This window comes from Periophthalmus magnuspinnatus, chromosome 10, assembly GCF_009829125.3.
Source record: "Periophthalmus magnuspinnatus isolate fPerMag1 chromosome 10, fPerMag1.2.pri, whole genome shotgun sequence".
Taxonomy (NCBI): domain Eukaryota; kingdom Metazoa; phylum Chordata; class Actinopteri; order Gobiiformes; family Gobiidae; genus Periophthalmus; species Periophthalmus magnuspinnatus.
In genome coordinates, this window is record NC_047135.1 from 31,582,107 (window position 1) to 31,607,412 (window position 25,306).

Below are 25,306 nucleotides of genomic sequence, written 5' to 3' on the forward strand. Positions count from 1 at the left end.
CTGCAGTCATTGTGACTTGTGGACCTGGATGCTCTGTTTAGGTGCAAATATTGTTAATTAATTGTCCCATGAGGTTCATCTGGTCTTCCGATTTATTTTAAACTGCTCACTCGCGGTCTTCCTCAGAGTGGTCACATGATGCTGTGACATGTCTGGTTTTGGCACTGTCATCTGCAGTCCCAGGTGTATGAAAGTAAAAAGGCCCCCTTGTCCCGGTTTAAAGTCCCGTGGGTATGTTTCCTTATTTTGATCAGTATTTGATGTCTTTGTTGTCCTTTGCCCCTATGATGTTTGCCCCATCCCAATCCATAATGTTGTTTTCACTTTTACACTGGTCAGAAATGGCTCAGTTGAGTTGCTTCTGTTCTGCTTTGTGTTTTATTTCCTTCTGACATTCTGGTTATGTTCCTTTTAGGCTCTCCATTAGCACAAGCAAAACAAGCCACATACACCTTTCAAGCTAAGCGATGTTTCAAATACCACTGACAAACACAGTTCATCACAAAAGTTACATTAAGTTGTGCAAATAATTAAAGTGCATAACACACATTAAATCCAACTCTCGCCAGTGCAGAGTCACACATAGTTGATTTTGTGCATATTTTTTGCAATTAAATGTTTCAGATGAAGGAATTTTCTTGCTTTAGCATGTCTAGTGCTGAAATATTTTTTTTTTATCTTAATGAGAGATTAGAGGACGTTTTGACATAATATTTATAATACAGAATAATAATGAGAAGGAGAGGATATGACACTGATTACCTCTTTCATTTATTAAACATGATTTTGTTACTAGTTTCACAGCCTTACACTTTACAGACAGGCCACAAATGTGCATTGTTGTTTGAAAAAATAACAATAGATGGCACTGGTCTCACATCGCATCTGCCTCTCATGCTCCACCACTTTTATGAATGAACATATGACTCATTGTAAAGGCAGCTGCTTTTACTTAAGGATTATTTTTAGTTGTGGTTTACTCTTAGGCAACATATTTTATCAATTGCAACCCTAAACAAAAAAATCCCAGATGACTATTTCATTAGTCAAAGTTCAGGCAGATTCCTTCTTCCTTATTTCCCACTCCAGATATATATAACTCTGTTTATTTGTTGTTTATGCTGTAAGTGGAGTACAGTCTTTTAGGGGAAAAGAATCTGGTCTATTGTTCTGTTTTAGGTACGAGGCGCGGATGTGTCCTATACCCACCCTTCACCTTGTTGGGCAGGGGTCTGGAAAAAACATTATGTGACGCTCACAGGGGGGGAAACTTTATTTTCTGGTCATGCATTAATACATAATAGAATTTCAAGCTGTGTAATAGATGTATTAGTGAGTTTTAAATGCCCACTTTTCCCCAACTATGCCTGAGGCTTTTTTCTCATCAAATATTTCTAAAAGTTATATGATTAATTTTCAGTTTCTACAGTTTTTGCAGCAATTTGAACCTTTCTCTTACATTTCCTGTGCTCCACTCTGCAATGCACAAGTCAATCCAAAGTCCCTTTTATTTCAAACATCTATCATGGATTATGTAAATAGTTTTTGATCAGATCCATGTGTTGGAGTTCAAGTACATTTATTACAGAAGAAAAAGCATGACAGTCTGGAGCCTGTGCTGACGTCCTTCCCCTGTTTGTTTGTCTCCCTCACTGGAAATGGTACAGAGGTAAAGCTTGTTGTTGGGCTTGGGCACTCTCCGTCCTTACCGTAAACAGTAAATCCTGAGGGGATAGACGAGATGGGTGACCTGAAGAGCAGCGTGTGACTCAATGACAGCCTTCCAGTGTCGGTAAGCCAGTGCCATAGGAAGCCTTGGGTGGATTTGTGAGTTGGGAACGCCGTGTGGTCTGTTTCTTTGGGATGATTAAGAGTTCCTTCCTTCCCCTGTTCAAACTCCGAGGGTATTGTCCCGGTGAACAGACAGGCTGCCGACACCTCATCCCGAGCCAGGATATGAGGCTCTGACAGACCTGAAGGGCGCTCCAGCACACGCCCACACGCTTCATTAAGAAGCGGCGGGGAAATCTGGAGGAAACGATCAGTTGCCTGCTTTATCAGTGAATCAAAAGAGATATAAGATAACAGATAAGCAATAGACCAGAATTACTGTATAAATCTATTTTTATTTACTTATACTCTGTTTACAGTGTGAAGACAGTACTTTTTCTTTTGTAATAAGTTGTACAATATTAAAACAGTTTAGGTCACTGTAGGCTACAATGTTTGCATTACTGCTTAATTAATGGAATGTGTTTACAAATAACATACATGTGGATAAAACCCTAAAAATATAAAATATTTACTTTTAGAAAATAGTTAAATAAAATACAAAATCTCTGTAACACTGTGTGGTAACAATATACTATTCTCCGGTGTATGAAAACATCAAAATAAAACTTCAGTGCATAAGTATCTGTATTACCAAAATGGTTGAAGACAGTAGCAGGGGTCACCATGACCACACTGTATATTGTACTGGTTAGTTCAAAATGCTACTGGCTGCATTGCAACTCTCCAATAATGACTCTTCTATTAACATTTTATGTCCTTTTAAAAAAGTTTCCAATAAAATAATTCTACCTCTAACAATATATTGGCTTTAAATGTTCAATTTACAATTCATAATAACTGTTTGAAAAAAACAAAAACAAACTTTCATTACTTGCCGATCACAACAGAAACTGCTCAGATATTCTGTTTGGGAATCCTCCTATAATGAAAATTATAATAAATATAGCATTTCAGTTGTTAGTGCTTTGGGGGAAATAAAACTATTTATTCAAAACTAAAATCAGACGTGTGATAAACCTGAGTTTAGCTCAATCAAATGAAATATTGCCAGCATATCCTCTATCATCGTGGTGAGGCATTCCTTGTGGATTCTTACAACCAAAACAAGAACAAAACATAAGATATCTAACACTGCTTTAACTTTTGTTAAATAGACTGGATATTGCATGGATTCAGGAGAGGATTGCCGTGCGTTTTCACAGTAGATTCATTAAGAATTACCTGAGCCTGTGTGCAGAGGTGGACAAATTTGTGGAAATGGATGATATAAATATAACACATGCATTCCCAGAATGGCACAGGTTTTCCTCTTAAAGTCAGTCCATAGAATAGAGGGGGGTCCCGGGGAAGAGCAGGCATTAAACTGGAGGGGTGGAGTAACGCACCACAGAGTTGTAGTCAGGTGGAGGGCTGTGACACTCCAAACCCATGTCCAGCGCTGAGTCATCCAGGCCCAAGTCCTCCAGAACGGACTCTTTGCTCTTGCTCATGGCCTTCTTCCTGAAAACAAACATTTCTGTCATTACACTCATACAAGCCTATTGTTTCATTTTAATTAGAACAAATAGTGAGAACTGCATTTCAAGACAATTGATGATGCACCACAAAGGCACTAGTAGTTATAAAAGTATTTTGTCTCCAAGGTTAAAGAGGAGATGTACATTTTTTATGCTGTGACAATCAGACTGAAAATGTATAAAAATATATTACCAAAAATTGTAATGTTTGTATTTTATGGATCCCAGGCAAATAGACTCCTTTAATATTTGCTTCTGCCAGTTTTCATCACGAATACTGACACCCATGTTCTTTTTCATTAATGAAGTTATTTAAAAATAGCATGTTCTGAATATTTTTACAGCCCTAGTAGGTCAGTGCAAACATTTTGTTATGCACTTAAGATGTAATCAATCATCTATGACATGTCTACTCTGAGGAGCAGAATATGAGTAATTGCTGGCTTTTGTCTTTGTCGGTTGCTAGGAGTTTCTTGGTTCCTCAAAAAAGGCTAAAGGGTCAGAGCCCAGCAGGGGCAGATGACGCCTGTGGGACTGGTATGCTGTGTCTACATATCAGAGCAAAATTTGTAAAATTTAAAACTTACAGTAGTGCATTAAACACAGTTACATCAGTTAAGGTTTCAAAAGATACAAAATATGCCTTCAAGAATTGACAAGTTGAACTCTCTAAAACAAAAACAGCTTAAACACAGACCCTCATAAAATTCAAAGGTGGCAATGATTGTGTGACTGTCCAATGAGGAAGTTCACACACATCTTTCTTTGCATGCCTGGACACACTTCACCATGGCAGCGGACCGTATCAACGCTGGCAAACTTTGTTTCAGAACAACAGGAGCTTGGTAGGTGTGGCTTCTGTTAGTCATTAAATACATAAGTGAATGGGCATGATGGTTTTATATTCAAACAGCCCTCGATGTTAAATAATGTTGCATTATTAGAGTGTGACTCTTTGTTCAAATAAAAGTCTGCAATAATAGGCATCATGTAAAACAGTAACTATAACAGACGCAAAACATTAATGCCAGTGTCAAGTGTGAACCATTTGTATTTTTTGATCACGTAACATATTTACTTAAGAAGTTAATGATTAGTATGTTATACTATGTATTTAAAAATTGTTCTTTCCTTGAGCCTGAATGCTAACAGAATTATGCCAGTATAGTTTTTGGAGAGTAATGGCTGGCTCAGAGGGTATGACCCTGTGAATTAACCTTGCCACTGACTGCTGTGAGCTTAATATGTGAGCTCTGAAACTCCCGCTGAGGAGAAAGAAGAGAATGATTTATACACCTTAGACTCAGATTTGGTCTTCACCTCAAATATCCTCAAAAGTGAGAACATTGCAGACAAATAACACATGGGAGCTTTGTTCCATAGATACACTGAAGCTCATTTGTTACTGTTAGATTTGAAGAAGTAAGAGGAGCTAAAGACTGAGAGGCTTTGGAAGAACAATGCGTGTGAGAAACAAAAGGCCTGCCTTTAAACATGGGAGCCTCTGCTAATGCGAGCGCTTGTAGCCTCCAAACTTTATCTAACCCATGTCCCTTTGTGCCACTTGGCCTCAGGCGTGGTCTCTGCACACAAAAGACCAAACTAGTTGCAGCTCAGTGTGTGCTGTAACACGTTATAGTGTCTGCATTCCTGCTCAGTGGGAAGGTTTCCCAGCAGGTATTGTCCCTTCCAGGCCACGTTTAAGGCTTTACGCTACACTTACGCCAAAGCTATGATGCTCAGAGGTCGCCCTGCCAAAGACTCAAGGCGCTTCAGTGTTCTCATGTTCTCTGTGGACAGGCCCATCCCACTGTCTGACTGCCCGCTCTGATGAACACACAGAGGGACACTCAGATTACATAGTACTAGTTCAATTATTTTTGTATTTTATAGTAATTACATACCACATGTTCCACACTTGTTCCACTGTCCATGGTCACCTCGTCAAAGGTTTTCACACTGGCAGGACGTATCTTCATGTTCCTGCCAAAAACAAGTTTTGAATAATAGACTTTATATGCTCTCTTTACAGACAAAACATGAATGAGTAATGTGCAGGTATCTATGGCATAGCTTTTAAAACACAGTTTGTTGACTTGTACATTTCAACACCCTGTGGTTAAAACACAAGTCTAATTTAGCTTAAGAGCAAACTGTCATGGCTGCTTTTCAACGTCTTTCAACAAACACAGTGAAAATCTGTGCAGGACAAATATTATTTTAAGTGGACATAAATCTTAAGGCAGCCAGTGTGCTTCTGGGGAAATTCCTGCTCTGAAAGCTCTTGGTTGTGTGCTTCTTATCATGTGCCAGTCAGACCCATTGTGCTCTGTCTGCATCGTTTTGAGGGAATGAAATAATGTGGTAGTCACAACTGTTCCTTTTAAAAATGAATTTACAGAACATTTATATAAAAATACAACTACTGCTACAATCACATTCTACAACCTAAAGTAACACATATTTCAGACTGAAGAGAGGAACGAATTCTCACCATGTGCACCCAGAGTCGCGGTGGGACAGGGGTCGTGTGAGCTTGTCATCTGTGGACACTGTCCCCGACGGATCTCCTACTTTAGCCAGAAGCATCGTGTTGAGTGGGATGTAGTGTTTCCCCTCCTGTTACAATCAACACATATTTTAAAAGTTGGACCAGGAACTACTTCACAAGTGTTTTAGACATTTACTTGTTGTATATCAGTAAGTTTTATTCCTATCTAAACACAAAACACATTATAAGGCAGCACTTTGGTGATGAGATCAGTTTCATTTTAGAAGTTACAGCTGTAAAAAAACAACAAAAAAAACCTCCCTTTTTCTACAACCTGCAAAATTAGAAGAAGAAATGTTGCCCCCAAAATGCAAACTTATTTTTGCTTCAAAAAACAATACTCAAGTATGCCAAGTGAAATAATGCATTCAGTTATTAAGTTAATTGTTGCCATACCTGTTGAACACTGGCTTGAAGCAGATCCCCGAGCCTTCCCACCAGCTCTGTGAAGGAGGGTCTCTTTAGCGGCTCTCCATGCCAGCAGTCCAACATGGTCTGATAGCTAATGGGCAAGAAAATACAACAATTAACTAAAGTGGACACAAAAGGCACACGGTGTGCACACACATTCAGTATATCATTGACTATTACAGATTTGAAATATCTAGATTCTCTAAGTTTGCTCAGTGCTTCTCAAATACCCACACCTGGGCCACTTCTAAATGGACTGTCATTAAAGTATTCACACACACTGTTTTAGTGCCTCCTGGGCTGTATCTGATCCTTTAGTTTGAGTTAGATTCTGCTCTCAGCTTCTGTCAGCGCCTCTGTCCATGTGGAAAGATTCAGGAAGGGCAGTAATAAAACTGAGCTTCAGTTTAAAGAAAACATGTGGAATAATATGTATTAAGTTTAATTATACTTTGTACACATTATAAAACCATTCTCTTAATCTGTTTTCACTCTAAACCCAGGGTTGCGACTCGATTAGATCAATCATTAGAGCCGATCTCTTTCTGAGTCCTAAATCCTAATCTCTCCATCTAATCCACTTTGTTTAAGATTTCATCCAAATCTATGAAGTTCTATATTGTCTCCAAGGAAACTTCCTCTGACCTTTGTTTTTTTGCTAAAGAAAAACAAAACAAGCAAAAAGCCTGACCCAACAAACCACTTCTGCTGTGGTCATTCCTTAAAAGACCTTTATGAACAAGATAAAGTTGTAGATCCAGTTTGTGCTATACAGAAGTGCAAATGTAAAGAAAATGGACCAAATACCTTCTCAAGAATGTCAGTGAACAGCAAAGGAAGCAGATATGTCTGCATAGTAACCCCCCCATGTGAGAGCATAAATAGGACGACTATAGTGTTTTGGATATTAGTAAGAAACAGGAAGTGAGCATCCCCTTCCTAATGTCTTTCTTTTGTTTGAGCTTCATCTGAAAAATAACTTTGATTTGTTTTAGTATCAGAACCTGCAGTTCACCTGATCCAGCGCACGCGTCTCACAGGAAACCTGAGCCTGAAGAGATTTATCCCACTGACTCTAAATACATTTCCTCCAACATTCATTTTTACTGCCGTTAGAGCGATTTATCTTGGCCTTAAACTAAACCTCAGTGTCACAAGTATGCAAAACATAATCTGGCACAGGCCTTTTCTTCGTGGTGCTGAAATGTACAAGGGATTCTTGGCACCGGTTGATCTGTCTCTGCAAATACCTCATGAGAGTTCTGAAAACTACAATCTGGATTACATTTGGAGTATCAGTTCCAATCAGTGTTTCTTTTGCAAAATTGACAATTCATTCAGATGGCTCCAACTTGCTTAGTTTGAACATTTTTATACCCCAGATTATATAAATGTAATAAACTTTGAGTCATGCTGTATGCTGTAAAGTCAAATACTGATGTACTACAGAACTTAGATAGAGGGAAATCGGTATCTTAAGCAGGTGGTTACGAAGGGTGCCCAAATCTAAAAACAGCAATCAGCAAATTTTATATTAGCCATATACAAGACATTCTACACCATGGCAGCCCATTCACAGGCGCTGCTCTACCACCTGAGAGAATAAATCTACTTCTTACATTTCAGATGAGGAGTATTCTGGTGCTCTCATCCTAGTTCCCTCCTTCAGTCTGCAGCAGAACTCTTCATCAATTTGGACTCCAGGATATGGCGAGGCACCTAAAAAACACACACTGTACACTTAATATGGACAGTATCTCACACTGCTTTCTGTAGTAACCAACCATGTAATGTTTGTTTTACAGATAGTTAAGAGTTAAAGGCCCTGGTCAGAAGCGAGGAGTTTAATCAAACATGTTTGATCCAGTTTTTGGGTAACCATGGTTGTGTTACCAGCTGCACACATTAAAATAATTTACTTTGTGGTAAAAATGTGTCACGCAAATATGACGAGAATCAATTTCCAAGAAAATTATAACCATGTACTTCACTTCGGAATCCTATTTGTGTCTTGTGAATCTTTTGTAATAATAGAGAAGGAACCATATACTCCTACACTGGGGAAAGAACCAAATACTCCTACATTGGGGAAAGAACCAAATACTCCTACACTACAAACATTTACTCTCCAGTGTAGTCAATGACATGGCAATTTTTGTTTGGACATATCCACAACTGTTTAATTGTCGAAGGGTTTCTATGTCAGTCTCGTTGTACGTGTTCATATTTTTGTTATGAAAAAAGTTAATATTTTAATTATAACAAAATAATCCCAACTGCACTTACCCAAAGAGAAGATTTCCCACATTAAAACACCAAAGGACCATACGTCGCTCTGAGTGGTGTAGACCTTGTCAAAAATGGCCTCAGGTGCCATCCACTTCAGTGGGAGTCTGGCCTATAGACAGAACACCCCATGAAGCGTTATAATCTTTTTACTGTGAATGTCACCAACAATGTATTTACAATCAGCATTTGCCTGTTATGACTCACATCTCCTTTGCGCACATAATCTGGGTCTTTGTACACATCCCGAGCGAGTCCAAAGTCACATATCTTGACAACATTGTTCTCAGAGAGTAAAATGTTTCTTGCTGCCAAATCTCGATGAATGCACTAGAAAATGAAAGAGGCTTATTAAAAAAATCAGTGCTCATTAAGAAAGGCAAGAGATGATACTTCTGTTAATGCTTCTGTTCTTCAAATTTACAAACATTTTGTAGGACATGCATCAACAGATTTTAAACCCATTTTATGACATAATTCATTGACAATGATCTACCTTACGAGAGGCCAAGAACTCCATGCCTTTTGCAACTTGGAAACTGTAGCAAATCAAATCTTCTAAAGTCAAGACTCTTTTGTATAAATCTTCAGCTTCTGTGAGAGAAAAATACATGTAAATTGTTACATACAGTATGTAGTGCAAATAAAACAATGGACTACTTCACAGCATGTAGAAACTAAAATCTGCTGTGTACACCTCTGCTAGCACTTCCTTTTATGATGACAGAAAAAGCAAATCAAATTTGTATTTATAATTCAGACTTCGGGTGAAATGTGTAAATTTGACCCTGGCAGGCCTGTCAGGTGCTCAGAGAGGTGCTTCCACAGACACACCTGAGTAAACAGATAATCTAACCCAAAATAATACAATGTCAAACACAGCTTGGATTTAAAGGAGAGCTAAGCATCAGTGAGCCTGGACAGGAAACACACGAATGCCTCCCTAGTCTCAGCAGGTGACAGAAGCTCCTGCTGAAGTGATTGTACTACAGAACAGGAGCAGGAAGTGTCCCATCAGAAAACAATCCAAGGAGAGACTTAATTTCAATGGGGTAGAGTTGAGACTGAGGGGGGTCGAGAGGCAACGGGGGAGGGGGAGCAAACACAGGGGAGGAGGGGTGAGTGGACGGGACCTTTACCTTCTTCCTCTTCCTCTGAGTCGCAGTAGCTCTTATCTTCTATAAAGCCAGAGCTGGCTGAGCTTCCGGTGCTGGCCACACTCTCCAGACGGCGCTTCATCAACTCACTCAGCTCACAACCGGACCCCGACACCACCTTACCATCCTGGTTCTGCCCCAAGCACAAGGCAAAAGAAATATACCAACAGAAACTAACAGTTTTATCATTACAAAGTATAAGAAACTTACCTTATAGACAATAAAATCATCCCTTTTGCTCCTCAAATAGTTGGACAAGTTTCCATATTTGCAAAATTCAACTATCATCATCAGTGGACCTGTTCATAATAAAAATAAAAAGCTTAAATATGAGCAAAATAATCTGAAATCAACAAAAAAACCAAAACAGCAGTCATCTGCACACCTCCTGGCTTTGTGCAGGCTCCGAGCAGATTCACAACATTCAAATGATGTCCAATATGAATAAGGATTTTCAACTCTGACATCAGAGCTTTTCGTTCATTGGATGTTGCGCCTCCTATAAAATGTATAAAACAGAGTTAATAAGTTACTTATATGCTGCTATATCCAAAAACAGATACAGTATTTCAGAGAGTTATGATGCTCTCAACCAAGCCATGGTCCATTTGAGAGGCCTGCTGCTTCCCATTAAGTTTGACCTCGGACTAACCACAGTGGGTTTGACCCGAGAGCTCACGATTTACGGCCCACCGTGATTGCTATTTCAGCGCCCTGTTCTCCTATCATCTGTATCAACATGTACAGGGCATTATTCAAAATGCACATGTTTATTTTTACTGCAGAAGAATATGGAAAATGTAAGGCATTGATGATTTTTTTTTAATCATCAATGCCTTGCTTATTTGTTTGTGTGAAGGGTTTGTCTTGTATTGCCGAACTCCTCATCAGCTGGTTAATTTGGACAGTCTCCTTTAAGTGAGTATTCACACCTTTTCTTTATCATGACAGGGTTAGAGGTCCTATCCTTACCTCCAAGTAAAACGCATGCTTTACTTTGAACTCTCCATACTAACATTAATTGTAGTCACATGTGGTTCTTGAACTCTGCTCAGGAAATATATCTCTGGCCTTAGTGACACATAGGATTTATTCAACTGCTCCGCATACCACAATAAATGCTCTATTCAGACGACTGAGTGCACTCAGGTTTGCGGATGAATTTCAAGTCACTATGGTGAAAATGCAAACCAGAGCCAACGTGCTGAAAAAGCATGTGTAATGTTAAATACTGTACCTTTCAACATTTTAACTGCAACAGTCTTGCATGTTGAAAACTTGTCAATCCCAAACGCTGATGCCTCCACAACTTTTCCAAAAGCTCCGTGGCCAAGGGTCTTACCTAAATTCATAATAGACCACGTGTTTTAGTTACATAATTTATTTGTAATAGTTAATTCATCATTGCCTTTTGAGGACACAAAGCATAGAAAATATATAAACAAATATATAATAAACAGGTAACACATAAACTCAAGAATACAGAAAAATCACAGAGGAAGGGTTATCCTGAACAACAGATGCCCAAATTCCAGTAGTTTATTTATGGATTAGGATTGAATACAGCCTTTTATTTTTCTAAAAGTCTACATGCTTTATATTCTTGGTCTTATTAATATATAATATTTGTTTCTAAAAATGAATAAAAAATTAGTTGTAAATTCCACACCCAGTTGCAGTCGATCTCGAGGAAACTCCCATTTGCTGCTGTCATACTGAAGAAGCTCATTTTGCTCTTCGAGAGGACATTCATCAGGATCAATGATGATTGATGGTCCCATTTTATAATGTGCAGGCTGCTAAAAATATATTAAAATGTCAAAGATTAGTAATAATTAAGTACAAAAAAACATCTGACTGGGCCAAGTGTAAGTTGTTAAAAAAACATTCACAGGAAGACTGCACTCAGGCAATTTTCATAATTTTACTAAGGTTAATTAAATCAAGTAAAAGATCTGTTGACAGTGTATACGCACAAATAGAGATATAGAGTCCTTACCTTTCTAAGTTTGCGAATAAACAGAATAAGCATAAGCCAGAGGAAAGTTGCTGCAGCTCCAGTACACACCAGGATGATTACCTCAACATTTGGCTTACTGTCATCATCTGGAAGAGAAGCTATGGTCAGACACTAGTGATGCTTTGTCTTTTTGACCTGTGGCTTTAAACATTTTCTTCAATTCCTTTGAAAAAAACACTGGACAAACCCAGTGAATATCATGTCTTCAAAAACAGATCATAAAAATAAAAGAATGCATTAAGCATTCCTGTCACATATTTTTGCTCAGGGAGACTTCTCAGAATTTCAAATACGCAATAGGCAAAAGAACCTAGTGGCTCAAAGTAAAGAAAAAAACAACTAACCATAGACAGTGACCATAGCACTTGTCTTTACAGTGCCAAGATGATTTATGGCCACACACTCATAAAGTCCTTCATCATCTTTTTTTACTCTCTCAATGGTCAGGACCCCATCACCAAATGCAATACCTGCAAATATGAATAATAAATAATATGCATTGAATTTATAAAGCATATATAAATGAAAAAAGTGTTATAAAGTAAAGTGTTATAAATTGTTTACCTGGGCCTTTTTCTACTTCAATCCCATTTTTGTACCACATGATGTATGGACGAGGAACTCCAAGGGCTAAACAGGTCAATATGAGGGTGGTGCTACTATTCACATCCTGGTCTGTAAGATTTTGGCTAAGCCAAGGCAGTTTTCTCTCTGAATAAGAAACATACATTGTGTAGTACTGTATAGTATACAGCAGAGTAAAAAGATACCTAGGACATTCTGTCACTTACCAGCAACGTTTAGATTAGCGGTCTTCAGCACAGCCTTATTGTGCACTTTATGCCCCAGACACTTGTAGCCACTTGAGCTGTTTCGAGACACGTTATACAGATGGAAAGAACGGGAAATGGAGTATGTGCTTGTCTCAAGAGTAGACACATTTGAGGTGATAGTTTGATTTCTTGAATCAAGCCACTGGAGATCTGTGTAGAGGTAACGTGCTGCCTGGCATGTCAGCACAGTGTCATCCCCCTCAATAACAGAAGGAGACAACACTGCTATTTCCTCTGTATGATCTATAGAAACAAGGTGCACAAACATGAGACCATTCAGCACAAGTCTCTCAAATACATTCACAATCTGCTTAAACAAAGTCAAGGAGGAGCCGGCCTGTTGCGGCTCATTAGCAGCACATGAAAAAACACACCAGTTGAAAAAACACATTTTTTTTAACAGTGAAAAGGCCAGGAATTCTATTCCTTTTTCACCACTGCTAATCGAAAACATGGTTTGGTGGACAAAATGGCGGATGGTGGCACCCCTGCAGACATTAATTTGGAGGGAAGCTGAGTCTAGGCCCAGAGGGACCAGACAGGGTCTGCTCATTCAAATTGCTGGAGAGCATTTCTTCTTCATAAAGAAAGACAGCTGTGTATTTTATCCACTTCTAAGCAGCATACCATCATTCTTCAACCTCCCCTCTCGGGCAGAACTGGATTTGATTTGACTCAGGTCAATTTTATTTAAAATCATCTGTAATATTTTCACCCCATAAGGCAAACTGCTTTTTGTTGGTAATTTTTTACTGAACTTCAAGATATATTGCTATAGCTGATAAATTGTGATTTTGTGAAGTAACACCTCATCTAAGTAATCATTACATAACTGTCCCACTTGGTATGCATTTGGGAACATTTGGAAATGGTAAGAGATGCATAACAAAAGAATTTAGACTCACAGAATGATCTGTTGGCCCTAAAGCAGGAATGCAGTTATTTGTAGCTGTTTTAAAGTGTGCCATTATAACGCTGAGGACATACATATGTGCCTCTCTTCCTCTCTGCAGTGCACTGACTTTAAAGAAACATGGTTCCAATTAATGCCCTCTCTGGACTCTTCACAGCACAACACAGTCAGCAAATTCCTGGAAGTGTTTGTCCCATCATCAGTATGTCATCACTATGACTTAAGAGATGTACATTACGTCTTACACTGTCACAAGCACTGCATTTATATTGCATCTCCGGAATAAGCAAAACATAATGTACTGAGATTGGACCCTACAATACATGAATAAGTGATACTTACTAGTAACGAAGAAGGGAAAAGTCATTGTGTTAGTACCCTCCTCATTGCTGGCTATACAAGTGTATAGTCCTGATACACTGGCTGCTCCTATCACTAGTATACTTGCAGTCTATAAGGAACAGAAAAGCAACTGTGAGATTGTGGTTGAAAGATATTAAACTAAGTCTCTCAATTGGTATCACATAATATAGAACAGTCAGTCAATCATAAATTCTGATAAAATCAGTCAAAAGTAAAAACATTCTAAAAGACAATGAGAATGAGTTCCACAGCTGATCAAAATATTAAGACAATCGCTGGGAAAAGTCAGAACTTTGCTGGAGAGTACTGGACTACTAAAATTACAATAGGTCGGATGGCGACTTGTCAGCATTAGATTGCAGATTGATGACTGCTTGTTATGATTTCCTTTAGCATTTTTCCAGTTTATATGCTTGTAATATGTAATCCAATCACATTCATTTGACTTCTGTGTCTTGCTTATATGATTTCTAGAGACCCACTACCTTCAGAGGCACCACTTACGAGGCCCAGCAGTCCAATACAATTTATGTGGGGTGGAAGAAAGGAATTTATCCAACTACAAACCCGGCGTGTTATCACTGACCCTTTGTTCTGACCTTCAGAGAAAACTATGTGTTTGCCCACAAACGCTTTTATAAATAATCTAAAATTATGAAAATTAAAATGCAGGATTCATTCAAATCAGAAAATTAACAACATAGAAACATTTATGCACATAGTGTAAACACAGTTTAAAGCAATAATTGCAGCTTCCCCAGTCAGCTGTGTGCCTTTTTGTATTGTATTCCATAAACCTGGATAGTTAGACCATAATGATTTGAATGATTTTAATATTTTTTCTTAAATATTATCGAAGTAAAAAATAATTACACAAACATAAAACATTGTGAAGTACGCATACCTTATTTTTCCCTTGGACCAGCTCAGGTTTAGAGTTTACGCTCTTAACCCAGTTGTGGGAAAAATTCCCAAACTTGATGTCAGTTGAAACAATAAATGAGTTTGTGGCTTGATAGGCACTTCCATTGCAACTGTAATTACGATGAAAACAATATAGTGAGCAAACATGAATACGATAAATCTGAATTATCACAAAACAAATATTTTTATGTTACAATCACTGTGTGTATAAAAAATTTGTAAAGCTGCACCAGACATTAATTTGATCATGTGAGAATTGTAGTAGCTGAAACCTGTAGTAAGCCCTAGTGAAACGGTGAGCATCCATAGAGGGGAACAATCAGCCTGATGAGAGCAGAGGCCGAGGAGGAAATGGCTGCCTCTACAGGAAGGGCTGTGCACAGGAACCCCCTCAGCCTCTGGTCAGAGGAGATAAGCTGATCCTTAGACCTTGGTGGTCAACAATTGATATTTGATAACTTCTCAACCTGCCAAGGTGATAAAGACCATACTATGTTAATCACTTTCATGGGTAACTGTCACTCTAATATTAAAAGAACTGTGTTTTAGATACAAAACTAAGTTCAGGTAAATTACAGGGTCAGGTGTAAAATAAACAGGCTTCTACTGCCAGGCTATTGATCTTATTCCGCCCCGCCCCCTTTTGCCACTAAATGCTACTAAAATAAATGCTACTCTTGGTGGTGCTACTTCTGGTAAATGACGTCTACACAGGAAAATCTGCCCATTGGGTTTTTTGTTAATTATGCTGATAACAATAAAGTAAAGCTGCTTGATTTCCCATGAATTCACAGCTAATGGCCAAGTGCAGTTCTCTAAGTGTGATTTAGGAGTCACATTCCTGGACAAAGTCAAGTACAAAACAGAATTGATACTAGGAAACTGGGTAAAGAATTTTGATCATTTAAGGTCATTTTCACATGTGGGCTCTGTGGACTGACCCAGTGTGCACTAGATTTAGACAGACGCAGGAGGAGTTGATCCAAATTGCCCCGTCAGACAAACATATGAATGGGTATTGCAACTCTGCAGTACCCATTCTTACAAATATACATGATCTGAGTGCTTTTTTGCCCATTCTCAAGCACTTTTACTTGTACCACAGACTGCATAGGTTGGCCCGAGGTCGGCCGTGTTCACATCACACTTGTCCCACTCCAGAGTGTGAGTGGAACTTGTTATGTGGTCCAGAATGTGACTCTTGAGTTCATACTGCCCCAAGCGCACCGCTCTCGGAGCGAATGCTCTTTTACGTCGACCCAACTAGAGGCCTAAGGCTCACAGGATTACCCGTCAGATGGCTTGTACTTTTAACTTTTTTTTTTAACTAAATGTGATCTGACCATCAATGCAGAAAATGTTATTTGAATGCTTGAGTGCTCAGATGATTGACTCACTGTGTTGTGTTTGGATCTGAGGGACATGGCTGCCAGAGCCAAGTGATGTTTGGCGAAGGCACTCCATCGACAGTACAAGCTAACTGTTGGTCTTTGCCAAACATATAGGGCTGCACATCCACCGTGGAGAGCTCTGCCTCAGAAATGGTTGGATGCACTGTGAAAGCAGAGTTCAAATGAACCATTAGAGATGATAGAGAGGTTAAAACAAATAAACACACCCCTCAGAGGAACCATCTAATGTCTGATTAATGATCAGCAGTGCTTGTGAATGTTGGCCATGAAACACTGTCACTAGTAGTCTTCCTGATGCTGTGGCAGGATGATGGGTGAGCCTGAGGCTGTAGGTCAAAAAACAACCCCACTGTGGCCTGTGCCCATGTCAGAGCAGTCATGACTTCTGCGCTCAGCTGAACCTTAGATTCCTGTGCGGTTCAGGAAGGACCTCCAGTCACTTTCACTTTTTATCAAAAGACACTGGTTCATCACCCAGCGCACAGCTCAAAACAAAATATATTTATTCATTACAGAACACTTTATATTTCACCAGACTCTAGCTCAGTGATTTCTAATAAATAAAATTGGGTTTACACAATACAATAAGAAATAGTTTCTTCCTTTATCTTTATACTTGCTATGTGATGATTTGAATTACAACTTGTAAATGTAGTAGATTTAACTGTGTATACTTTGGGTTTCAAATTAAGATAAAAAGCTCAAAGTTGATGAAATTAGATTTGTGTAATAATTTTGTGCTGATGAAAAATATATTATGTGGATGTCTTACACACTGCCATGGCAGGAGCTTACAGAAATGAGCTTGGGCTGTTGCACACAGCTCCAAGCCCCTTCAAAGCAGCCCCAATAATCAACAACAGCTGTCACTGTATACGTCAATCCTGTCCTGGAATCAACAAGCCCCCAAATTCCTCTCATACTAAGCTGCTACCTGCCGTCCTCTGGACTGGACTCCAGTAACTACAGGCCACAGCAGTGCCACAGTACAACAACTTGGGGCCATAAGTGCTTTTTTTTAATATTAACTTACCATTGTAAATCAGAACGTAACTTAGATTCTTGTACAGCCCTATGTCTTGAATGCCCACAGTGAATGTGTAGACACCTGCGTGCTTCTGCTGTACATCATTGATAATAAGGTTGTTGCCAGACATTTTGTAGCAACTTGAATTCTTTTTGATTGGAATGCCATCTTTATACCTGAAATATAAACATGTTCTTTAATTCTGTAATATGTAAAATACAGACAAAACCTTTTTATTTGTTACTTACCAAATCATTGTGTCTGGAAGAGGCACCGCTTTGACCTTTGCTCCAAATAAAACCTTCTTATTGTATTTGTTTGCAATAATAGTACTACGTTTTTCATTCTTATATGTCAGATTGATAAAAGGATGCTCTGGAAAAAGTGAAATTAAAGTATACATAAAACTGAAAGAAATCTGTGACAATCTATTTAAAAATAAAAACTCACCATAAACTGTCACTGACACTGAAACATGTTTGAACTTCATGGATTCCATGTTCGCATTACACCGGTATATCCCCTTATCTTCCAGTTTTACGTTGGGCAAATACAAGGTCTTACTCATATAAGCGAGGCCCTCATCTTTTACCTCTGTAGTGATTACTTTAGTATGATGCCGATGCTCCTGTAAACAAAGCAGGTTCAATATAAAAATGTCTATGGTTTCCTGTTCACTATTATTCACTGCAGTCACTATAGCTTACTGTTTTTCGAGGAAAGTCCCACGTGAAGTTGATCCTTACACTAGATGAGGTTTCACCAGTACAATTAAGAACAAGGAGGTCTCCGGCTAATAGTTTTACATGATCTGGGGTAATCTTCACATTCTGAAGGATAGGAGCTGTGGGAAAGAAAAGATATGCTCTCTGAAACACTGCTATATAACTCCCTATAATAATAACACTATAATACTTACTCCATCTTTTGGGGATGTACATTGAACTGAAAATATGTCCATTAACCTCTGTGTGACATGTAATCCAATCGTAGTAAGCATCACGACCATACGGAATTTTGAATCCCACTTTTGGATCCCACTTCATTTCTTCCTTTTTTAATGAATGCATAGGGGTCTGCATTGAACAAAAATACTATTTAAGCTTACAAAAGTGATTAGGCAGATTAGACTGTAGAAGAAATGGTAGATATTTTTAAAAATGATTCATTCGGTCATTTTCCACTAGTATGGGTCATAAATAAGAATTGATGACGACAACAGTTGGGTACCTGTTCGTTTTCCCTTTGACAGAGTTTGTTTGTCTGTGAATTTCCGCATGTTTGTAAGATACCAGTGACTATATTTAGCTTAGAACCAATTCAAAGAAAAGCTCTCTTGATGCACCTTCCTGTTCTTGCAGGAAGGCGACACGATGGCTCCCTCCGGTGTGCCTAACCTTCCTACAGTAAAGCCAATCACAACTTAGCCAATAATGCTTCTGTAAATGTGATTAACAATGCATTCACTGTACAAATGCGGTGCCCCGCCCGCCTCAAGCACATCCACTGCCTAATTTGCCTATTGTCTGATTAACTGTACCTCTGATTGTACGCGCCCACACATCTCAATTACAAACCACTACTATGTAAATAAGACTTACACTTACATTAGAAGTTGTACAAATACTTTTCCTCCCCATTTACATTCTCTGTATCCTATTTTCTTACTCACAAATTACTAGCACTAGCATTCCCCTCTAGTATCCCCACCTTACACAAACACAAACTTGTCACATGTAATTGTAAATTGCTGTTATGTCCACAAACAATGTTATGCCAAGTTATGTCTTGTTATGTCTTATTACCACTGTATATTACTGGTCACAATGTTTGTCTGTCTTGCATTAAATGAATGAATGAATGAATAAATAAATAAATAAATAAATAAATAAATAAATAAATAAATAAATAAATAAATAAATAAATAAATACATAAATACATAAATACATAAAATAAAAGGTTGTACAAATATGTTGGAGCTTACCGAACTGAGTGTCACAACAGCATCAGGAGATGACGTTCGACATGGAATGGTGAGGCTGGTCTCATTTCTCAGAGTCCAGATAGCAAAAGGTATAGCGGGAAAAGGTTCCACAAATGGCTGCTGCGGATCTGAGATACAAAGAGACATGAAGACAAGGAAAGTTAGCAAGATGTAAACATTAACAACAGCTATGAGGGAAACCAGCAGCATTCAGTCTTGAAGGAAGCAGCTGATATTGGGTAACTATTGTAAGGCCTAACCGCTACACTAGTACTTCCCATTGGTTATGCCTGTCATGATAATTACTGCATCACTTTATCGTTCAATAAATGATAGCTAGAACTATATTTTGATGTTCAATATTTATCGTGTATACAGTTTCTTTGGAAAAACTGGGAGAATTGGGGTATTTTTGTTGTAATAAAAATAGATTAGAGCTGTCCAAAGTTAAATAAGTGACTTGTATGGCTAATTATCAGTTCACTCTGGGATTCATTTGTTGCAGTTTATGGCTTTTAATGATACTGTATATTTACAAAAAAATGTTTACTGGGATTATCCTGCTTTAGTGTTATAGAGTCAGTTGGACAAACTAGTTTCAATATTATCATTTATCGCAATATCTCTATAGAGCAATATATCATGTTTCAAAATGTGTTATTATGGTGTGGTGAACAGTGCAATGCTTTGAAACGGGAATGTGAAACTAATGATTGTTGGTGACTAAAACTAAAGATTTGGAGTCAGTTATGTGAAAAGCATTGATTTATTCTGTATAGTTAGTTTTAGTTAATAGATTACCAATCATTAATAATAATTTCACAAAGACATATTGTTTCTGGATGTGTAACGTATGTGCAAATTTAACAGAAGTAAAAGATTCTTGTCAGCAGTCCCATCTTACCTGTAACATAGATATAAATTAAGCTGTGATCGGAGCAGTTGTATGGTCCAGTGTCGCTGGCTGTCAGACTGGTGATGGTCAGTTTGCTGCAATGGTGTCCAAAATGATGCGTTGAGTCACAGTGGCTCTCCTCCACTCCGTCTGATAACGAAGCTCGGAGTTGAGAGGCAAGCTTCCAGTGTGGATCTTTCTCTCTAATAATAAAAAAGAGAAACACAATATGTCAACATTCATATTTGATCCATACTGCCAACACTGCAGTGCAATGACTTTCACATTTGTCTTTTAAATACAGGACAGAACGTGTAATGTTTTAAGTTTGACTAAGCAGTTGAAATTTCACATGGGAACCTTTGAACACTCAACTATCACAATATTTCCATTCAACATCCCTTTTAAAAGTTTAAATAAAGGAATCCCAGAGGAACACATGACATTTCTAACAGGCCTAAAGAATGTAGGGTCATTCCAGTTTGTCCAGTGACACCATGAGCTAAACATGTGGTTATATGACCTTGTAGGGAAGCAATGCATTTGAACGATGTGGTACAAGACATTCCTAGCAGGCGGACAAATTTAGGCAGATTCTTTACATTCTTATCAAATATCTTGTTATTCCCAAGAGCCCACAGATGGCAACATCTGTTTGATCTAGGAATAACCACTAATCAAATGGTTCCATTTAGCAATGCATATTTTTACTTTAACAGAAATAGTCCATTGAGTGTATGATGTTGTTACATACCTGCAAATTAGGGACACTGAATCTCCCTTTTTAAGAATCAGAGGTGTTGCATCAGGCAATATCCTTGTAATGTGTCCTGCCTCTGCATGATCTGTAGATAAAAACAAATTGTAGGAGCATGTATGAAGAAGAAATATAATTGATTAAACGAACATCTGCATCAGTGTTAGATCCACCGTTTACAGGCAAAACTTCCAAATGTTGTGAGGAAAAAAATGGGTATTGAAAAACTGAGTATAACATTGAACATTTCCTACTAACTTGCACATGTCGCAAAAACACTGATTTGCATGTTACGATTCAGAACAGCTGTTCAGGGAAAGAATTGGCCATGTCAACCCTCGCAGTAGCACTCAATGTTGACTTCCTCACAAACTATTATAACATTGTTTTATTGTCCAAGGTTAAAGAGAGGGGAATGGGTTTGGCCTGCCCTCTTTCATGGTGTAAAAACAATGATCTCAACAAACTGCATTTAAAAACATAAAGCTTCCATTTATTCACTCAATTACATTGCACTTAATGTAAAGAGGACATGACAATATAACACAGACAACTAATGCTGCAGGGCCCCTAGTTGTGAACAACAGGAGAAGCAGTCCTGTGGTTGTCTCTCTACACCCACGCCCTCAAAACTTCCACCTGCTCTCACCAGCACTGGTCCCAGCCAGCGTCCCAGCACCCCTAACCCCAAGTAACAGCTGTGTGTCCCATTCCTCCAAAAGAACTTCTAAAAGATGCCAGATTTTGTGCTTATTGTGTTAGTTCAAAGACCTCATGGCTGGTTCTCATTTGTGCAGAGCCATTAAGGAGAGGGCAGCCATGGAACAAACAGCTTTTGAGAGAGGGAAGGGTGGCCATCAGTCAACTCATGCTAAGTCTCAAATGCACACCAATTAAAACTGACAAAAGCATATTTCCACAAGAATGTATAACTGCTGTCTGTGACCAACAGCATAAAATATGATTTATAATATCATACTTGTGTTTTCATTTACGTTCTTTCAAATGTGTCATGCCAGGGAGAGCTGTGATTGTAAATGACGTTAGGAAACAGTAAATGAAGAGGAAGTGAGTACCGGTACTATGATGGACGAACCAAATCCCAAACTTCCTCCCAATCGCAACTATAATGTGTGGAATTTCCTCTTCTTTTATGCAATAACTACAGAACGATAAATTTGGGTAAAATTTTGTTTCTGAGTAAAAAATTAATCACATATTGATCAATCTCAATTTTTCGATAAAATTGTATTTTGAGTATTTTAATTTTTTTAAATAAACAAAATCAAGGCTTTTTTTTTTTTTTTTTGTATTTTACCTTTAAGCGGGAGTTCCCACTGAGATTCAGAATCTCTTTTACAAGAGAGACCTGGCCAAGTTCGCAGCCAACACTTCCTCCAAAGTCTGAACGCTCTGCCCCAAAACAGGGTTTTACAGAAATATAATTTGTTGTAGACCTCTCTATTAAAATGCCAGAGTCTAGTTCTCATGTATACATGAAGCTGTAACAACGTAAGCAAATATAAGTTATAACAGTGTAACACTCTAATAAAAAATTGATCCAATTGGTTGGGTTTAAGACTGTTTCATATCTACACATTCCCTGAAATCCCACTCCCAACATAATCTGTTTTATTCATATATATCATATATATCATATGGATTCTTTATTAGTTGGGGGCAAAATGCCCAGGACTCCACAACAACCCAAATAATAGAACATCTGGTCATGGCGGGGGGCTGTTCTAGGTTATGTAAAGTTAAGTTCCATCAGCAATAGGAATCTCTGGCATGAAAAGTCCTCAAAAGTAAAACCAGAGAATTCCCTTCCATAATATATGACCAAGACTGTGCCGGAGACTGAAGCTCCTTGAAATTGAAATCCTATGCAAGTATCAAGGAAAATTTATTGCTGACTCACAGTTTTAAGTGAATGGGGTGCTATAATGACACAAAAACAGCTGAGGTTTAGCTGGACAAGGCAAGCACTTTAGATGATTACTGCATGTCAAGTTAATATTTACTATACTTATGTTATTTTATACAATTATAAAACCTGATACAGAGAGATACATCTGTCAGATACATCTGTCACATATTTGGCTGACCTCCCATTATCCCCATTTTTTACTCAATGTCATGTTTCCAATGCTCAGCAACAAAAGAGCCACTTTTAATAACAACAACACAATGTTTGACATGCTTCTCAAAGAGCTGCTATTCACTCACTTCACACTGTGTAGTGGTCAGCTAAAGGACTAAGGCTAGAGATCTGCGTCATTGGCCCCTATGACTCCCACTTAATCCCTCACTCATACAAACACACCTATTAACTTGGTTTGCCCTTTTCGATTATCATTTCATTGAAGTAATTAATAGTTTAAAACTATCCATATTCTATTCAGAAAGAATTGTATGTCTAGATTCTGATAAAGATAGCCTGATCTCCTGTCAGGCAGAAGCACTGGATAACAATGACCGCCCTTTCCTGACCATTGTCTTGTATGGAGTGGACAGAGCTCAAAATGGACGAGAAGCCACTGGAAGAAGCCTTTGCTCAGGTACTGTGTCACATTTCCGTGACCCTTGAGTGCCAGAACAATTCCAGGCCCAGCATCCGTTTCCTCCTTGTGTCTTTCCCACGCTTTGGTTGTGGACAGTGTAGGAAATCTACTCAAAAACACTGTGGTCAAAGGCAGCGCGTTAAAGGTGGAGGGGAGGGAACAGTCTTGTTTGGATGTGCTGTTTATTTGGTGTTGGACAGGAAAAGTAACGCCAAATAGCATTCCTGATAAAAATAACCTGGCATCAGATTCTCTGATGGATGAAAAAAGGGTTACCTGAGAATTAGTCTAAGCTACACAACAGCAGGAATAAGCTTTTGAGAAATAAAATCACTTTTAGCCCAATACATATCAGACCAAATAAATGACACTATTATTAAAGCATGGTCACTTTAAGAGGTCCAAAGTTTGGGTGGATTGAATTTCGGACATATACCTGCTAGATTCTTCCTACACTCCTCTATTTAACATTATCTGTCAATGCCTCTGACAAGTTTGACTTCAAGGCAAGATGACCTCTAGTGGAACCATCAGAAACTGCATCCAATCTGCATGAACATGACCCCATGAAGTACAGATTCATTAAGTATAAAAGCAGTTCACCTCAAGAAAACTAAACAAACAAAAAAACAAAAGGGGGCAACAGATATGTGTGGCCTAAATCATAAATATGATGAGGCAATTGACAAAAACGAAGACAAAAGTAGCAATCAAAGCAAGACAGACAATCTAATTTAAAGTGTCCTAAAATTAAGAAAATGATTAAACATGAAAACAATTCTCACCGTAAGCGAGTGATGTAAACCAAAATAGGACTGTGGTCAGTTTTATAGTCGCATAAAGTTGCATCATGCCAGTCTTTTGCAAATATCCAACCGGTATCTGCGCGTAAATTTCAGGGTTTCACTCCAAGTTCACAAACATATAGCACTTCTCAGCTCACACAGGAGAATAACATTTAGCGTGCACGTTTTGCCATTCCCAGGGATGCGATTCGCGGGAGGCTCTTCACTGCAGCTCAGCCCAACTCCAGAGCTGCCACCGTCGTATCCCAGGTCAGGTGCTCTTCAAACAAGTTGGATGAAGAAAATGAACGGACAAAACAACCCAAGAAAATCAAAAAAACAAATCGTGGCTGCAAGTAATGTGCAATCCGAGGCAAGGTGGTGTGATCTGATACAAAAAGTAAAACAAGTCAAACGCGCACTCTGACTTTAGTGCGCGCTTTACACAATCCTCCTCCCTCTCCAGGCTCTACTCCACAGCCCAAGCGCGAGGCACGTTTTATGGACAGACGGAGGCAGGGCGCGCGACGTCACTGTCTGTGGAGACGCGCAGACCCCCAGAAGCCCCCAGAAGCCAGAAGAATGAGTTTCCTGTGCTAAACTGACATGAAATATTACTCTGCGTAAAAGTGCCCAATATAGGATGCAGTCTTTAAAAAACAAAAAACAAAAAATACAAATCGTGTGTCTAAAATAAAAGAACTGACTAAGGTCTACTAGGTTATAATTCACATCAATTAGGCTATGTAAAAAAAAATATATATTCAACTGTAATTCAATTTATTTTTGTATAGCCCAAAATCACAGTAGTAGTTGCCTCTGAGGGCTGAACATGAGAACTGATTTAACCAAAGTTAGAAAATCAACAATGAAAGAGAAACAGACAAGCAAATTAATCAACAGAAAACAAGCAAATGGATAATTGTCCCAGAACATCCCCTGTCCTTAGACCCTTCTTCTCGGCAAGGAAAAACTAAAAAAACAAAAACAAAAAACAACAACAGTGGACTCAAAAGAACATTGGCTCCACAGCTCCTGCAGAACCTAACTGAGGGGAGCTTTATATAATATAAAAATCTGACTTTTTGATAGGCCTGTAAGCTATCACTGAG

General features: G+C 38.5%; 1 protein-coding gene across 2 annotated transcripts; it reads right to left on the reverse strand.

The window, feature by feature from the left end:
• Positions 1–2,108: 2,108 nt before the first annotated feature.
• Positions 2,109–24,670, reverse strand: kdrl (kinase insert domain receptor like). 2 transcript variants are annotated; one of them, XM_055224717.1, is made up of 30 exons: positions 24,195–24,670; positions 20,843–20,933; positions 20,098–20,291; positions 19,194–19,321; positions 18,128–18,284; positions 17,916–18,052; positions 17,659–17,836; positions 17,457–17,583; positions 17,215–17,384; positions 16,167–16,323; positions 14,750–14,879; positions 13,825–13,933; positions 12,528–12,812; positions 12,301–12,447; positions 12,081–12,206; positions 11,716–11,822; positions 11,386–11,515; positions 10,954–11,058; positions 10,102–10,215; positions 9,927–10,015; positions 9,699–9,849; positions 9,056–9,153; positions 8,767–8,889; positions 8,560–8,671; positions 7,893–7,992; positions 6,259–6,364; positions 5,806–5,930; positions 5,216–5,294; positions 5,035–5,138; positions 2,109–3,294 (listed from the first exon to the last, which is right to left on the reverse strand). In XM_055224717.1, the coding sequence occupies exons 1-30, from the start codon at positions 24,259–24,261 to the stop codon at positions 3,153–3,155; spliced, it is 3,888 nt and encodes a 1,295-aa protein (XP_055080692.1). In that variant the 5' UTR covers positions 24,262–24,670; the 3' UTR covers positions 2,109–3,152. The 2 variants fall into 2 exon arrangements, with proteins under 2 accessions (XP_055080692.1, XP_055080691.1); XM_055224716.1 differs by having other exon boundaries at positions 2,699–3,294; positions 11,386–11,512; positions 24,195–24,642.
• Positions 24,671–25,306: the final 636 nt, after the last annotated feature.

Bases quoted from the DNA above. Each gene is read 5' to 3' on its own strand.
- kdrl (XM_055224717.1), bottom strand. From the start codon at position 24,261: ATGATGCAACTTTATGCGACTATAAAACTGACCACAGTCCTATTTTGG. The intron at 10,016-10,101 runs GTGTGCAGATGA...TATTATGAACAG, and splicing joins AGCCTGCACAAAGCCAGGAG to GTCCACTGATGATGATAGTT. The intron at 3,295-5,034 runs GTAAGTGTAGCG...GTTTGTTTTCAG, and splicing joins CTGAGCATCATAGCTTTGGC to GAAGAAGGCCATGAGCAAGA.